The sequence below is a fragment of the Miscanthus floridulus genome, chromosome 8 (genome assembly GCF_019320115.1).
Source record: "Miscanthus floridulus cultivar M001 chromosome 8, ASM1932011v1, whole genome shotgun sequence".
Taxonomy (NCBI): Eukaryota; Viridiplantae; Streptophyta; class Magnoliopsida; order Poales; family Poaceae; genus Miscanthus; species Miscanthus floridulus.
In genome coordinates this window covers 83,824,561-83,841,792 of record NC_089587.1, presented here as the reverse complement: position 1 = coordinate 83,841,792, position 17,232 = coordinate 83,824,561, and the positions used below count along the sequence as shown (strand labels likewise).

The 17,232-nt window shown below is 42.8% G+C and overlaps 1 protein-coding gene across 5 annotated transcripts; it reads left to right on the top strand.

Annotated features, from left to right (window-relative positions):
- The first annotated feature begins 5,075 nt into the window (after nucleotides 1-5,075).
- On the top strand, nucleotides 5,076-17,010 carry LOC136476850 (two-component response regulator-like PRR37). Of its 5 annotated transcripts, none has more exons than XM_066474816.1 (10): nucleotides 5,076-5,239; nucleotides 8,391-8,418; nucleotides 8,503-8,780; nucleotides 11,805-11,966; nucleotides 12,082-12,215; nucleotides 12,383-12,550; nucleotides 14,600-14,786; nucleotides 14,868-15,288; nucleotides 15,370-16,189; nucleotides 16,412-17,010. In XM_066474816.1, exons 3-10 carry the CDS (start codon nucleotides 8,507-8,509, stop codon nucleotides 16,523-16,525), a joined length of 2,280 nt encoding a protein of 759 aa, XP_066330913.1. In that variant the 5' UTR covers nucleotides 5,076-5,239; nucleotides 8,391-8,418; nucleotides 8,503-8,506; the 3' UTR covers nucleotides 16,526-17,010. The 5 variants fall into 5 exon arrangements, with proteins under 5 accessions (XP_066330913.1, XP_066330911.1, XP_066330912.1 ...); XM_066474814.1 differs by having other exon boundaries at nucleotides 8,365-8,418; XM_066474815.1 differs by having other exon boundaries at nucleotides 8,391-8,780.
- The last annotated feature ends 222 nt before the right edge of the window (nucleotides 17,011-17,232 follow it).

Here is a 17,232-nt window from a genome sequence, read left to right as displayed (position 1 = left end):
ATGGAGCTGGTGAGCAAGCTCAAGTACATACTCTTGGACGATGGGTCTGCCTCCTCGCCATATGCCAGGCTGCTCATTGAACTGGTGGTTGGCCCCATTATGAAATGGTTGAAGGAGACATGGACTCCCACCAGGTTCGCACAGCAGGAATAACTGGTACATTTCTTGCACAACCTGTCGCCAGAGCTCCCTCACGCTAGGGAATTCCTGGATGATGTAGTCTTGCCCAGACTGTCCAACACCATAAATAGGTACTGTGCGTCCTAGGAGACTGTTCTAGTCAACTTATTTCTACAGTTGTGGATATCGACCATCGCCCAAGACTTGCTACAGCCGATGCTCACCAAGGTACTGAATGTGGTCTAGAAGCTCCTATTGAAGTGTACTAGTGAAAATGCACACCAAAATTATGACATTGTGCTGCCATGGAAGCAAACGGCTTGGCCTAATGATTGGAACGAGTTTGTCGATGGGGTCATCATGCCTTACCTGAAGCATGGACTTGGAAATGTCCGCAACAAGCCACCGCCGAGAGAAATGGCAGCTACAGACGCGTGGGTACCTGATGAGGTGGGCGTCCGAGATGTCACCCAGGAAAATGCTTGACCTCTTAAAGGGTGAGTTCCCTGGATACGATTGGCAGGGTGCTCTGTGTAGGTGGGTCTTCACGACAAATTGCGATGACAAGATGGTCCTACAGTATGAGCTCGCTTTTGGTGGGACCGATTGGTGGACGCCATTCGTCGACAAGCTTGTTGTACCGCGCTTGGTGTCCTGGTTCATTGCCATTAGTGTTGTCCGCTGAATGAAGGGTACGACATGTTCCACATGCTCATTACCAGGTGGAAGCCGGTTGTGTCGCCGAAGTCGATGATGAAGAAGATCCTGAAGCGCTTCATGGAGAAATGGACCGATAGGCTACAGCGCTAGTTGTTCAATGCGTGACCCATAGAGGAGGAGGTTGTGGCCTAGTGCCAGGAGTGGATGCGGCTCCTGATGCCAGATCTGCTTGCCATCGACAGTGAAATGCACAAGGGCCTTATTAACTTAGTAACTTAGTAATCCATGTTAGTGTATTTCTGTTCTGAATGCTTGCACCTGCATCAGGCATTATAAATGTTAATCGTTAGAACAATGTGTATTACTCTTTTCTGAATGCACACGCGAGAAAGTCCAAAACTATGTGATTGTAACACGCCGAACAATGACTGAATGCTTCCACCTGCGTCAGGCATTGTACAAATGTTAATCGTTGGCACAATGTGTACTACTCTTTTTTGAATGCACATGCGAGAAAGTCCCAAACTATGTAATTGTAACACGCCGGACAATGACTGAATGCTTTCACCCGCGTCAGGCATTGTATAAATGTTAATCGTTGGCACAATGTGTACTACTCTTTTATGAATGCACAAGTGAGAAAGTCCGATACTATGTGATTGTAACGCGCTGGAGAATATCTATTACTCTTTTCTAAATGCACCCGCTGCAACCTGTTGCTTGGAAATCCACAGCAATTAAATCTGTATTAAATTTGCACAAAACCCGAAGAGCCCAGTGTGCCTGGTTTAGCCATTAATCTACGAGAGAGGTAAGAGCGAGGCAACCGCTCTTCTCTATCTTCTTGCGGTACTCCTTTGCCTTCTCTCCAGGCTCGAGCGAGTCGTGTCTTTGGTCGGAGTGATGGATCATGGGAAGCGCTGGCGAAGAACCCTCCGGAGGGGAGCAGGCCTCCGCCAAGTCTCCGCTCCCATCTACGGCGCCTTGTGTAAGGCGATCTTTTTCTTAGTTGCCAGAGCCCTTCCGTTTTGATCTCCTTAATCTTTTTTGGGCCATTACTCATGCCACGATGCTAGAGGTCGGGCGGTTCTCCGGGCACGCGCCCTGCGGAACCGGAGGGGTCTTCTCCCCCCGGCCTCCGGGAAGTCCATGAGCCCCTCCGTGATCGGGATGCGATTCGCGACCCGCGCTCCGACGCCAGGAGCGAGGTTAGTCGGCTCGTGCTCTACGGGAGACTGCTGCTGCCCGGGCGGCAGCTGTCGATGCTCAGGCCAGGACGATCAGTAAGGTTTCCTTTGTCGAGAAGCTCTGTGCAAATGTCCACGGCCAGTGTAGGGATCAAAACATTATTTTTCATATTGTTCATACTGCATATATTACTTGTGTTTTATAGTAATGTTTTGATCCCTACACAAGTAATATCTACTTATGGTTGTGATATATGTTTGTAAAGTAATTCAAATTAACTAGAGACATAATATAATGTTCCTTCATTTCTGACCTTATAATACACATACAAGATCGATGAATTGATCAGTAGGACAACTACTGACTCATGAAATATATTCATTTGTGACATTGATCCTTTATTATTACAAGCTAGGGAAGAATATTTCTTCACAGCAATGCATTTTTATTACCATTGAAGTGTATTTGAGATTCTAGAGAAAACACTAGCTATCTAGCTAGCTAGTGTTACTGTCATACTGAGCAAATAACATAGAAACGAAGTTTCGAATATCTTAATCATTTGGTGATAAATAATATTTTTAAAATTGCCTGTACATGCTTCATTTGTATATTGCTTTATAGAACCATCAACACATGTATTCCAGTTAGCTAGGCGTGAAAAACATAAGTTCACTTTTTGGTGGCCATGCTGTTTAGTTAGATCTATCTTTGGTTGATATTTTCTTCAACACAATTTAGTTAGTTTGTACACTTCGCAACAAACAAGTTTTCTTGCCCTCCTGCTGCATTGCAAACTATATCTTTTTCTGTTTTTTTTTTAGAAAAAAAGATCGCATTGAGGCTTCTTTTTAATTAACTGGGAAAGAAAACAAAAAAGGTGGGTGGGAAATTTCAATAAAAAAAAACAAACAAGCAAACATTGCCATGTAGTCTAGCATGCAAGCTGAGAAAAAGCAGTGAAGAATAATCGGAGCTAGTGAAGTGTGAAGAAGGATGATGGAGAATATGGAGGATGGGCCGTTGCTCTCTGCCCCAAGTGCAGCTGAAGGCCAAAAAGCTCTACGAGGAAGGAAGAAAAAGCATGAGGAGGGAAAAGGATTCACCTGAAGCCACACAAGAGGAAAACAAAAGAAGATGCAAAGCAAGGCACACAAAAAGCAATGCTCTTCAGCCACACCACGCAAAGGATAAGAGAAAGCAGACGATGCGTTCAGAATCTGATGACATGCATGGCTTGCTTTAATTTGCCGGCCCGGCCCGGCCCGGCCCCCGCGTATGTCTTAATTGTTATTAGCCTCGCGCATGCATGCAACTAATTAATACAACGTACTTGTTCATCGCTCGTCTGAAGATGCATGTAATTAACGTGTTGTTTTAATTTGTTCCTTGTCTATTCTAATCATATACGTATATCTCTTGTGTACGTTGACCTCTAATTAATATAATGGCCCTCTGATCCTAGCTACTACTACTTGTGTTGTGTGCTACATACATTGCATCGCTAGCTTTAATGGAAGATGCACTTTGAACGGATCGATCCACCAAGCGATCGAAAGTGATGCTATATATGGTAGATAGACACGCATGGTAGGGTACTCCGAATATATATCTGGACTGCGGTTGGCTCTTTAGGTTTACATGCATCTTTCTTTCTGTCCATAAAGCTAGCTAGTATACATATGCATGCATGGGAGAAGGTGGAGCACAAATATATAATCATCAGCTGGAGAAGGCATATATATATATAGGCTATGTTTGGATCTGTGATTCTAAATAATTGTGCAGAATCTGAATTCTAGCTAGCTAGAAAATGACGAGGGATGCTGATTGCATTGCATCTCATTCTCATACTGATTATTGCATGCCCTTGCATAGCAAAAATCTCCGAATCAACATTTGGATTTGGTGTCTCATTCATTCTGAAATCCAAGTGATGTTTAGATCTTATAAGTATCATTTTTTTCCCATTCTCATTTTTCTTAGACGATCTAAACAGGGCCATAATAATCCTTTTGTTTCCCCTCATATTTCCTAGATTAGAAAGAAAATAATAATGTTTATATATATTTTTTCACCTTTGATTGATCATATTATTATTTTTCTGCCGTTGGCTTTTGATTTGTGCTGCGCTTGCCCTCCTGCTGGCATTTTGCATGTTGTTTTTCTTTCTGCAAGATACCTATATACAATTCATACTATATATATATATAGTCCAAAATTACGCTAGACTGTTTTTTTTATAAGGATACGGATATATAACATTATCTATCATATCCTGCACAATAATAATAGATTAAAGCGGAGACCATGCATGTCTGAGCTTTTGTTTGCAAATAAAGGTATGTTTGTGACCCATTAGGCTCGACACCTAGCTAGGAATAATAAGCTACTTTTTTATTTTTTTTATATATATAAAATCAATTCAGTGGCGTGCGTGGCAACCTCGCTCGGACCTGAGGTTGGACATGCATGCTTGTCCGATCCACAGTTAGCTAGCTACCTAGCTAGCGCTGCTGTCATTTTCAAGTGATGCTTACCTATCTATAACGTCTTCTGGATTGGACCATATTCTAACAGTTTGAGCTGAGCTTTATTAGTTCACTTTAGTTTTGATCGTTCATTGGGAATTGTTACATATGATGATTATTATGAATTTGGTTGGCTTATTATTATATTATGTGTACAGTGACAAGTCCTTCAATTCCTGTTGTTGAATGGGGACGTGCACTGTGATTTTTCCATCCGTTCATTATTAATTAATAATAATGATCTGTCAGTAACAGAAGATGTAATATATTGATGATGATGATCGGGTTGGGATTGGGATTGGGGGATTGCATCTGCAGATGTGCTTGGTGGATCCATTTGGATGGCTGGCCTGTGGCCTGGCCTGGCCCAGCTCACCAGGGTACACGTGGGTTGGGAGATGCCGGATGCGCACGTGGAATGGATCTAGTAAGAGGAGGAGGAGAGACCGGGAGCGCGTGGATTTTGATTTGATTTCACTCATGGGGATCTCATGGCGGGCCACCAGCAACTTCTTTTTGCTCCACGTCATCCGCCACCGACCTCGACCCCCTCCCTTATATCTACTACCATCTCTCTTCTCTCTGCCGCCGCCGCCACTTCGTTCCTGTTCCCGTTCCCCTCCCTGGAGTCTTTCTGCTCCCCTCCCTTTCCAACAAGGGGCAAGATCCTCCTCCCGTCTTCCAGCCACCATGTCTCCTTCTCCCTGTGCTTCCTGACTCAGCTGCTGGCCCTAATTAAGGTAAAACTCCTTCCTAGTATTAACTAGCCAGCCGCCACTGCTTGCTGCTACAGGTGTGCTGGCGGCGGCGGCGTATGCTGAGCCGATTTCTCTTTCTATTGCGGTCGGGGGCACAGACCAATCATGGATGTAAATTTTTCTTACTTATTATTAAGGAAGTATATTTATTTGTACTTATTATTACTCAGGGAGGGAGTGTGGTTGTGAATTGATTGGCGGACTAGGACTAGCTGCATCCCCTTCCATTTTTTACATTACACACTAGAAACTCTTGCGCGCTTTGCCCGCCCTACCAACCAAAATATTGAGAATTTTCTTCTAATCAAACAGTATCAAAGGTCATTCTCTTCATGATTGCATGGATAATTTTATCACAATTCCATTCATCCAGAAATCATTCATAAATAACAAATCTTATAGATCCACTACTGCAAAACCAACCATTCAATTGGCACACAGCTCTCACAAAGGTCTCACCCATCATAATTACAATAAACCAAAAGGTATATACAGAAGGGCCGAAAGAAATCAACTCTTGCTGCATCTCTAAGGAAGAATCTCTCCATGGCTGAGCTCAAGGCATGATCTGGCAGTTCAGCACATTGTTTCAAACCTTTTGCGCTGCAGACTCCCGCATCTCATTAAAAGTCATCCAGATCAGCACCCTAAGAAATTAGCAATTAACAAAACGGTATGGTCATGGTGCAGCTTACTGTAATGTCAAATGAGATTGTTATGACAGCACCATGTCCACACCAGCTGCGGTACCTGATCAGGAATTATGACGACAACAACCCAGTTATGAGTGTCCCTACTATGAGTAGTAAAAGGAGGTACCCCAACACAAACAAGATGCTGATGCAGCAAACATTAAATTTGGAACTTGTATTTTCCTCATTTCTCAGGTTATTTCTAACCTATAAAGTTATAGTGTACATAGATAAATAGAAATGATTGTAGAAGCAAATTCAGCAGAAAAGGCACAAATATGTAACCTAACAGTAGATCGCTAACATAAAGTTATAATGTACATAGAGGAATATAAATGATTGTAAATAGAAAATAAGTAGAAATAGCCTAACAGTAACCTACGGTGGAATAGTAAATGCAAAAACCTTTGGTGTACATGTCACTAACCTCGAATTTGCAAGACACAGAGTCAAGTTAGAAGGGTAACTTCACTGGAAACTTCTCCAAGTCGAGCTTGGGTGGTCAAATCAGCTAGCGTGCCCTTAGCCTGAGCCTCATGTGTCTATTGCAACAAAATACAACATGTAGTAGAACTCATTGGAGAAAATGAATTGTGATCACAAGCAACTAAATATATATAAGGCGGTTAGTATTCAGCAGCAAAGACCTTCAATTCCTTGCTACAGAGATTCTTCTTTAAATAAATACGGCCTCTCAAGATAAGCAGTTAGTTGATCGTCACTCCCATTTTATATAAACAAAACATTGAATATCAGAATTCTAGTGATAGTATATATATGAGTCTTTATAAAAAAAAACATGACAGAAGATGTGGTTGCTGCCAATAAAGGAAAAAAATAAACCATTATCAGACATATCTCACTATCAAACTACCTAGATATAAATAAGTAATGACTGGCAGTTTCATACTCAAGAATTTACAAGCCATGACAGACCCAGGTCTCATTTAGACATCAACAAGTAGCTTAAATTGTTGAAATAAGCTGTGAAGAAAAACAAGAAAGAAAAATGCAAAGATCATGATTGTATAATGATACACCAACCTTACAGGTAGCAAGGCTCCCATATTCCTCCACTGCGGTGCATCAGCACAATATTGTAGGAGTAGACAGAAACGCTTTGATTCTTGTTACACAAATCAAAAATTTGCTGACCCTTAAACTCATTTTCTTGTCTGAACCTAATACATCTCATTTAAATACAAGTAATCCTGAACATTCTAACAAAATTGATCCGAGGTAGAGGAGCGGTTTGTGAAGGAGCAGAGGGCGCCCTGTGTGTCAGAGGTGGCTCTGCTTCAGCCAATCCTTGTATGTCAGGGTTAGTAGGAGCTGCCGCCAGCGCCGTGCAACAGTGGAGAGGCTGAATCAGAAATCTTCAACTCCTGCAATGTCTGTGCTGCTGCAATGATCGAGATAATCATGAATCAGATAGGTCCAGTTATTAAATGGATAGGATCCGACCTGGTCTGGGGCAGACGGGGCTGGTTATGTACCTAATTCTTGCGAATGTTGAGCAACCTGGTCTTCCCGGCGTAGTTGAGGCCGAATAGGAGGATCTTGGCTCCCTTGCTCCGTCAGTAGAAGCAACGACTGGGGATAGGGAGGGGCGACGGTAGGGGATCTGGAGCTCAGCCGTTCGGGCTAGATTAACGTGCCGAAGTCGCTCGGCTTAGATCCCCACGCCTGGACAACCCGCTGCTGTGGCGTAGAAGCCCTGGAGAACATGCCGTCGTGGCATAGAAGCCCCCCACCGCCATCAAGAGACTGGCGTCACGAGCGGTAGGCAGCGACGCCGCTGACGCCGCCGAGCTCTGCCCGATCGACGCATAGGCTATGTCGCATGCCTCCCCACGCTCCTCTGCGCCGCTGTGTCCGCTAAGTTTGCACGGACCCCCCGTGGTCGAGCGATGGAAGCAACAAGCAACACATGAGGCGAGCATCGCGGGGCGGTGGCGAAGAGAAGAGAACGAAAGGGGAGCTAGGGTTGGGTTCGGGCGTTGCGGGGAGGGAGAGGGACGCTACGGTCGTGGCGGGGGCCCTCCGCAAAATTGTCTGACAGACAGACAGGTATTTCCTTCCCCTCTACTCCTGCTAGCCTCTCCGCTTGCATGACCGCATCCACTTCTTTCTCCATTAATTTCTCAGAGGGCTCGATTTAATGTGAATATCAAAATGACGCTACCCTCTTTCTCCTCCCAGACAAAGAGGGCCAGAGATATGATCCTTTACTTGTTTTAGCTACGATCGAGGACAATTCTAATTAGATTTGTTTTGTCTGGTATGCCTAGCTATTGGTTTTGTCATTCGCTCGCAGCAATCACACTGGTACATGACATAGCATACCTTCTTCGAGTATCATCTGTATATGTATAATATAGGGGTCTCCTCAACACTTGTTTAATTTGCATGCAGAAATAATTCTGAGCTATTGGATGCAGACGGGGTGCCCTTGAAGGCAAACCAAGAGTAACATGCGCCCCACCGTCTATTCATTAACCAAAGACTTGCCTCGAATCAATCCCACCACTTTCGTCTACCTCTTCGAGTCAGGCTGATGCGAGGACCCTGTCAGCATCTGGCCGTGGACGGGCCTTCCCTCAGAGATGCCAGGATGCTTGGGAATGACAATCCGAGGAACAGTGGCCCATCAGATGGCTTGCTCAGCAGGCCAACCCCTGGACTCCAGCATGATGATATGGAAAACCACCAGCAGCAGGCCTGCTGGGAGCGCTTCCTCCAGAAGAAGACTATCAACGTCTTGCTCGTGGAGAGTGATGATTCAACTAGGCAGGTGGTCAGTGCCCTTCTTCGTCACTGCATGTACCACGGTTTGTTCATCCTTCTGCCCCTCCTCTGTTTGTTACTTAAAAACTGTCTTTTATCTAGCATAGCCCTGCTCTGTTAATCTTACCATGTACTCATGGATTCAAATCGATAGCCGCTAGCTTTGCTCCAGGAGTTTTATTTCACGAATGGATAAAACCAAACAAAATTCCTTCACACAACATGAGGGGTGACATGAAGCCCCGGAGAATTTCAGGGTTCATAGTGACAAAATGACAACTTCAATGCCCTAGGCCCTAGTGGCCGATCCATCACAAGCATTGGCCTACCCACCGGCTACTGGTTAGAAAAATTGTTTGCACCATATCAAGATTCCAGCTAATACTCAACTCAAGCTTCAGATTGACCAAAAGAACTGTTTAATTTGAGCTACTTAATGTATTAGCTGCTACCTTGTTACCCCTTGTGTCGTTTCCTTCATTCCTTGATACCCTTCACACTTTGGCCCTATTCATGTCCAAGTGTTGGCAATCATTCTTTTATGTTTTGGTTAATGCATATGTTTTGATGTACCTATGTAAGCAACCACTTTGATGTAGTCACCTTTGATGGCAGTAGGGCCATCAGGTGCCCCCTCAGCTTCAATGGCTTAGATCCTATTTACAACAAAACCTTAAATTTGTACCCTTTCTCTTCTTTCTCTCTAGTAAGCCACCTCTGACAAGTAGTTCGTCGGGATGACGTGAGTGGCGGAAAAGCTGAGCTAATATACCTGCCGAAGAGATCTGGTTTTTGCTCCTGTCACCAAGGATGAAAGGGAGGAGGTTGCATTTGCGAAGTATGATGCATTGACACCTATATGCATGGGCGATGAGCATGTCGAGCAACACAAAGGGCCATGCGCATGTATGGGACGAGATCATACATACACTAGATGAGTGTCCTTGTCGTTGTGGCTAGAAGTGAGGCGGTTGATGCCGGTATAGACAGGTTGGCCTGTTTGAAGCCTACACATATCACGGTGGGTTCAGGTGACAGACTCCCTAGTGCTTGGAGCATCCGTGGGCCTTGATGACCCAGGTGCTGAATCGGCCTATTTGACAATCATACTTGGGATGCCATCACTAGCCTTGAGCGTGATGCTGGACAATGCCAGGGGACACATGCACATGCAAAATAGGCCCACTAAGAGCCAAGACATGGACGTCTTCAATGGGCTCACTGGCTACTAGAGTAGACACCAGACGTGCATGCTGCTGCAGCGGCATGACTAGAGGGAGCATGTGGCATCTATAAGCAGTTAGGACATGCTCGTGGGGAGGGCAGGGCAGAACCACATTGTTGCCTACGTATTCCTGGGAATACCTTTTTTTTTTACCAAAAAATCAAGTATATGTAAAGTACATACATATGACATATGTTATATGTATATGTCGTATCGAGCCAAAATTTCTGTTTATTTACTTACAACTCAGCCTAACGCCAATGCAAAGCACCCCCCTCCCAACCTTCCGCCCCCTCCCAGTCCTAGGTCGGCCTGCTAACTATAGTTGACAGCCCATGAGGCCACATGTGCCCACATCTCCTACCTCGATGATCCATTAGACACGTGAGGAGCACTTATGCAAACATTCCTCTTGGTTTAACGGCCTCTCCTCTCCCCACTCCTTGCCGTTTTGCATTCTTCCAACTTGGCAAATTGGTAAAATCCAAGTTTCAGCTATGATGAGCAATGTTTAGGTCCCAAGGCGAAGGGCTCGTGGCACGCCGATGTGGCAAGGGCAAGCCAACGCTTGGTGTCTAGGTGGGTGCTGCCACTCTTGGTGGCCTGGTGAAGAGCAGGGCTTGCATGGGCAACGCTTTAGCAGTGTGGCGTTGTTGATTGAAGTTGTGTAATAGGCCGCCAGTAGGCAACACCTAATGGCCTAGCTGCTCTCGCTGCAGAGGGGGTAGGCTAGCAACAACTGAATCGTGCAGTAGGCCAACAACGTTGGCGAGGAACCTCACATCCCAATTTGTAAGTATTGCTTGTAGCATCTTTAGCGTTTGAACGAACTTTATAGCATTTTTTGTATCTTTTTTAAACTTGGAAGTACCGAAATTGTAGATCTTGGCTCCACCACTGTGGGAGGGGCACCACTTTAGGGGGACGCAGGTGCTTAACGCTGGAGGACAGCGGATCAACTAACTTGAGCAGCTAGTGCTCAACGTCTAGGGAGGACAGAATACTCTCGGTAGTGCATGTGAGGAAGTCAAAAGAGGAGGACATGTGGTAGCCAAGGCGAAACATGATTCATTGAACACGCATGACTTGATGGGATATGATAATGTGCCGATAGACAGTATAGAGGCAGTTGTATCCCTATTGAGAAGATGGGTATGCCAAAAAACACATGCAGTGGAGCGAGGAACAAGTTTGTTTGGGGCATGAGAAGGAGCTACTAAATGGCAGACACACACATGTTTGCCTAGCGGACATGAATTGCAAAGTGTGTGAGCTACTTTATTAGTTAATTTTCTATCATTACTAAGTTTTTTTCTATTTTTAGTAGGGTTCAGACAATTTTTTTTCAACTTTGACCCTAAATAAAAAACTAACGAGTCACACACTAAGCATAGCAATTATATTAAAAGATTTATTAATTTCCATTAAATCTTATAGAAAGAGGGATACTTTCTTCTTTTTTAGGGATTTTTGGAAAACAAGGTTCTTGTCTTTTTTATTCTATTATAGATGACAAGGATTTATTCTAGAGGCTGTCGAGAATGACGGTAGCAGGGTGATCGAGGCTGTCGAGAAGAATGTAGTAGGATGATCGAAGTGGTGGTGATAAACAGAGGATGAGACGAAGAGGTCTCATGGGCTTCACCAGAATTGGTTGGAATTGTAGTTTTAATTCCAAACAGGCCTAAACAAGTTGCTCAAACAATAAGATTCTAATTCAATCTAATTCTTGAGATCTAAATAGGCTCTTAATGAAAATCTTACATATATATAATGTTTTTCAGTTGTCTTTGACCAATTGTTGTTCTTTAAAAAACTGAGTTATGCTAGCCAACTTTTTCAGTTATCTCTGCCGAAAATGGCCAGCAAGCATGGACTTATCTTGAAGATATGCAAAGCAACATAGATATTGTTTTGACTGAGGTTTTTATGCCCGGTGTATCTGGAATTTCTCTGCTGGGTAGGATCATGAGCCACAATATTTGCAAGAATATTCCAGTGATTAGTAAGTAACTTTCCTCAACTCTACAGCATGCTTCTTATCATGATCAAAATGTTGCGTTCATCATTTATTTAGTTCCAATGCTTTTAGCTTCTAAACTGATGTGCTTTCTGTGCAGTGATGTCTTCGAATGATGCTATGAATACAGTCTTTAAATGTTTGTCAAAAGGTGCTGTTGACTTTTTAGTCAAGCCTATACGTAAGAATGAACTTAAGAACCTTTGGCAGCATGTATGGAGACGGTGTCACAGCGTAAGTTGTTGACGGTCTGGTTTGCATATTATATTTTCTTGAAAATCTATCAAGTGATAATTGTTGCTTCAATTTCAAGGTTTATTCTAATTATTAGACTTTATTTATGGTTCTCTGGGTAAATTTATGTAATTGCTCTAACAAGAGTTTACTTGTTTGGAACTCAGTCCAGTGGTAGTGGAAGTGAAAGTGGAATTCAGACGCAAAAGTGTGACAAATCAAAAGGTGGAAACAAATCTGGTAATAACAGTGGTAGCAACGACGGTCATGATGACGATGAAGCAGGCATGGGACTTAATGCAAGGGATGACAGTGATAATGGCAGTGGCACTCAAGTATGGGTTTTGATGCTTTTTTTACTTCTCTAAAGCTTTTTACTAGCTGTTATCATGTTGTTCAAGTTATGAATATAGTAACACTTAGAATACAAGAAACTTTTTGGTGCAACTGTCTATAATCACCAAATGGAATATATTACAGGTCAATTCGCATAGTAGCTAAATTTAATTGTCATTTATAACCACAGAATTAGACTGTGTATTCCTGTCACTACTAAATGTTGATTTCCTATGGATAACTATTTCTATATATGCTAGAAGAATCGTATTCCTGGTTGAAATAAATGAGTACATTACTCTGGATCTGCATTCAATTCTAAAAGTTTGCACATGAACTAGAGAATGCCTGTGTGATTTGGTTTTATTGCACCTAACACACTTAAGTTCATCTTTTCTCTGTTCTATTTTTAGGCCAAAAGAAAAGTGCTGATCGTAATATCTTACTTTTTTCTCGAACACATAGGAGAGCTGCGTATCCAATAGCACCCCTTGTATTTTATACATGTATATGTTAGTCTAGTTGCATTCTCACTTTTTTATTAAATAGTAGCGAGGGTTCAATGTAACCAGTTCTTGGTTCAGAATCCATTTAGAAATATTTGGTTGTAGAAAAGCTTGAGATGAATTTTTGGTTCAGAAACAAATGGATTTTTCATATGCACAGTCGATGAGTTTTGACATCAGAAGCTCGTATACACAAGAACCAAGTTTGAAAGTTTCATGTTTGCCATTGTTATTCTCAATGTCATTTGTGTCCCAAATTTGCATTTGTCTGTCCCACATGAGAACATTTCGTATTGGGAGTGATATATACAGTAGCTTTTAAACACAATGGAAAAAATGTTTTTCAACTTGTCATTTTCAATAATCTTTTGCTCCTTTTGTAAATTTCTTTTGAACATGTGTTGCATTTCGATATAAACGTAGTTTCTCCTATGTACCACTCAGTTATTACTGATAAAATAGCATAGGGAATCATTACTGTATTTATAAAATGAACTAAGGGCAACAACAGATATTTGTTCTGCATATTATACCCTACCATCACACCACTAGACATGACCTGAAATGACAAGCCAATAAGAGGGTTTTTTTCCTTACAAATAATAATCAGGTGGACGTACCTTTAATAATTGTATACCATTACTACATAAGCATGAAAAAATTACATAGAAGACAAAGCTTGGTAACGTGTGAAAGATGACAGATCATTGTGGTGCGTGGATTACTTATGAGGCAAAAGAAGTGCATAATTTCAAATTTGTAGTCTTGGAAACATAAAGCTATATGGTTGCTTGTCAAACCTTGCAAGCACATCTATGTATTAGGATAAACGATAATGTTTTCATGTTGACAGGATTTAGTTATCTAGTGAGGTTGGGTGGTGTTCAGAGAATGCTAAGTACAATTTTTATGAGGTGAAAATAGTGAGGCATTTGAGATGTCAGACTGTCGGGAGTGCTAGGTCAGTATGGACATGTCTGCATGATAACTAGGTCCAGAAAGTATTGTTGATTATTTGTTGGTGACGGCTACCCGTGTAAACGCAATATTGACCCCATACCTTTTATTTGAAATGTTTGGATAAGTATTAACAAAGTGTATAACTTCAATCTTAGGAAGTACATATTGGACCTGAAGGGTTAAAACATGCATGGACTGCCTTTCCACAGAACTTATGAATTCATGATTTAAATCATATTATTTTCATTAAAGGGTTATGAACGGGGTGGATTCTACTCTTTCTATAATTGGTGATTGGTGATGAACCAAATTTTGTTTTTCTTTCATTTTGTTACCGAGCCATGTATCGTTTATTTTTCACTATGCCATACCTCTATTCTGTTTCTGGCTTTCTGTGCTAAGCTATCTCACTGAAGGTGGGGTCTAAGACCATGTAGCACTGAAAGATCCCAATTGTAAAGTGGCAACATACACAATGTTACTAACTGAATTGTTTGACAACAGCAGCACTCAGTGGAGTAGATATATCAAAATTAAAGCACGGGCACATTTTAACTTGTTTCCTCGTTAATCTGTTATAAGGCGCAGAGCTCATGGACTAAGCGTGCTGTGGAGATCGACAGTCCACAGGCTATGTCTCTGGATCAGTTAGCCGATCCACCTGATAGCACTTGTGCTCAAGTAATCCACCCAAAGTCAGAGATATGTAGCAACAGATGGCTACCAGGTACGAGCAACAGAAACTGCAAGAAGCAAAAAGGCACTAATGGTATGGTACGCTCAACTGATTCACTATGGAAATAAACTACTTGGATTTTTTTTATTTATTAAGTTTGGTGGTTGATTCCAGACGACTTTAAGGGAAAGGACTTGGAGATAGGTGGCCCTGGAAATTTATATATGGATCACCAATCTTCCCCAAATGAGAGGCCTATCAAAGCAACAGATGGACATTGTGAGTGCCCACCAGAAAACAATTCGAAGGAGTCAATGATGGAAAATTTAGAGGAGCCAACTGTTCGAGCTGCTGATCTAATTGGTTCAATGGCCAAAAACATGGATACCCAGCAGGCAGCAAGAGCTGCAGATACTACCCCTAATCTCTCTTCCAAAGTGCCAGAAGGGAAAGATAAGAACAACCATGATAATGTTTTGCCATCGCTTGAGTTGAGTTTGAAGAGGTCGAGATCATGTGGAGATGGTGCCAATACAATCCAAGATGTCGAACAACGGAATGTATTAAGACGATCAAATCTCTCGGCTTTTACAAGGTGCAAAACATAATATCAGTGTCATTAGTGAGTTATGAAAGCAACAGTACGTTGCGTACTAACTGTTACTTTTTTTGCAAGGTACCATACATCTGCGGCTTCCAATCAAGGTGGGACAGGATTGGTAGGGAGCTGTTCGCCACATGATAACAGCTCAGAGGCTATGAAAACAGATTCTACTTACAACATGAAGTCAAATTCAGATGCTGCTCCAATAAAACAAGGCTCCAACGGCAGTAGCAATAACAATGACATGGGTTCCACTACAAAGAATGTTGTGACAAAGCCCACTACAAATAAGGACAGGGTGATGTTGCCCTCATCAGCTATTAATAAGGCTAATGGACACACATCAGCATTTCATCCTGTGCCTGTGCAGCACTGGACGATGATGGTTCCAGCTAATGCAGTAGGAGGGAAAGCGAAGGCTGATGAAGTGGCCAACAATGCAGGTCACCCTGCAGGTGACATGCAGAGTAACCTGATGCAACAGTACCCTCGTCCAACCCTTCATTACGTCCATTTTGACGGTGCACGGGAGAATGGTGGGTCGGGAGCCCTGCAATGTGGTTCCTCCAACGTATTTGATCCTCCACTTGAAGGTCAAGCTACCAACTATGGTGTGAACGGGAGCAACTCAGGCAGTAACAATGGAACCAAGGGGCAGAATGGAAGTACTACTGCTGGTGGAAGCACGGCTGCTGCAAATGCTGGACGGACAAACACGGAGACTGCTAATGGGGCCATCCACAAAAGTGGACATGCAGGAGGTGGCAATGGGAGTGGCAGTGGGAGTGGCAATGACACATATGTCAAACGGCTTGGTGCTGGCATGACACCACGACAAACACAACTAAAGAAATATAGAGAGAAAAAGAAAGATCGGAACTTTGGGAAAAAGGTAGCCTGTTTTCAATTGCATGTTTGTGGTTCAGGCTGTGATTTAAAACCTTTTTCATGTCCAAATCACCTGAACCAGCAAAATAGCTCATCATAAAAAGTAATAAGCTATGAAAAAAAGGAGTGCATATATTTATTTTTCTTGGTTTTTATATGATGTGTTTAAGAAAGCATTATATTGGATAGGACTGGTTTCTTTCTGATGGCTGTCTGCCATTTTCAGGTGCGGTATCAGAGCAGGAAGAGGCTGGCCGACCAGCGGCCGCGGGTTCGTGGGCAGTTCGTGAAGCAAGCTATGCAAGATCAGGGCAGACGGGACGGAGCTGGAGATAGATGACCCCCCCTGCTGCTCTGGCTTCAGCTCCGACTCCACCTCCGCCTCCGGCATGGTTGCTTTGGACTCCAAACACTTGACAATTAGACGGTTGACGATTCTTCCTTCGTTTGTGTGATCGGATATGGTCACCAACACCCCCTCCGTTTCAACATTGGTTTCTTCACATCTAGAATCTGCTACCTAATTAACCAGGAAAGAATAAACAAGGAACTCCTATAACATACATGTATGCATTCCTAAGCATGTAGAAGAATAAGCGTGTGTCTTGACTCTAGATGGGCTGTAATTCTAGGCGGAGTCATGCTCGCTCCTACATGTAACTAAAGTACTGTTATGTGTTGTCATGTATGGTCTTGGATCAAGTGTCAGTAGAACTGCACTGCACAACAGTTAGCTTACAGTGGAGTTGCTGCTGGTGCGGTGTGTCAGTTTCAATCAATCAATATATTATATCGTGGCGTTCCTTGATAAGGCAGTCGTGTTACATTGGTACTTGGTTATTAACAAATTCTACATGCTAAGATCATGCATACTTTTCTTTTCTTTTTGTTAGTACTGCTATTGTTTGGAAATCCTTCTCATGAGCGGATAGTGAGGCGAGTAATTGCTCCTAGAGAGCAGGACCACATGCCATAGGTGCAGCTCAAGGAAGTGGATCAACCTTGTATGCATCTAGTATTTTTATCTTCGCTTGCAATAGAAGGGAG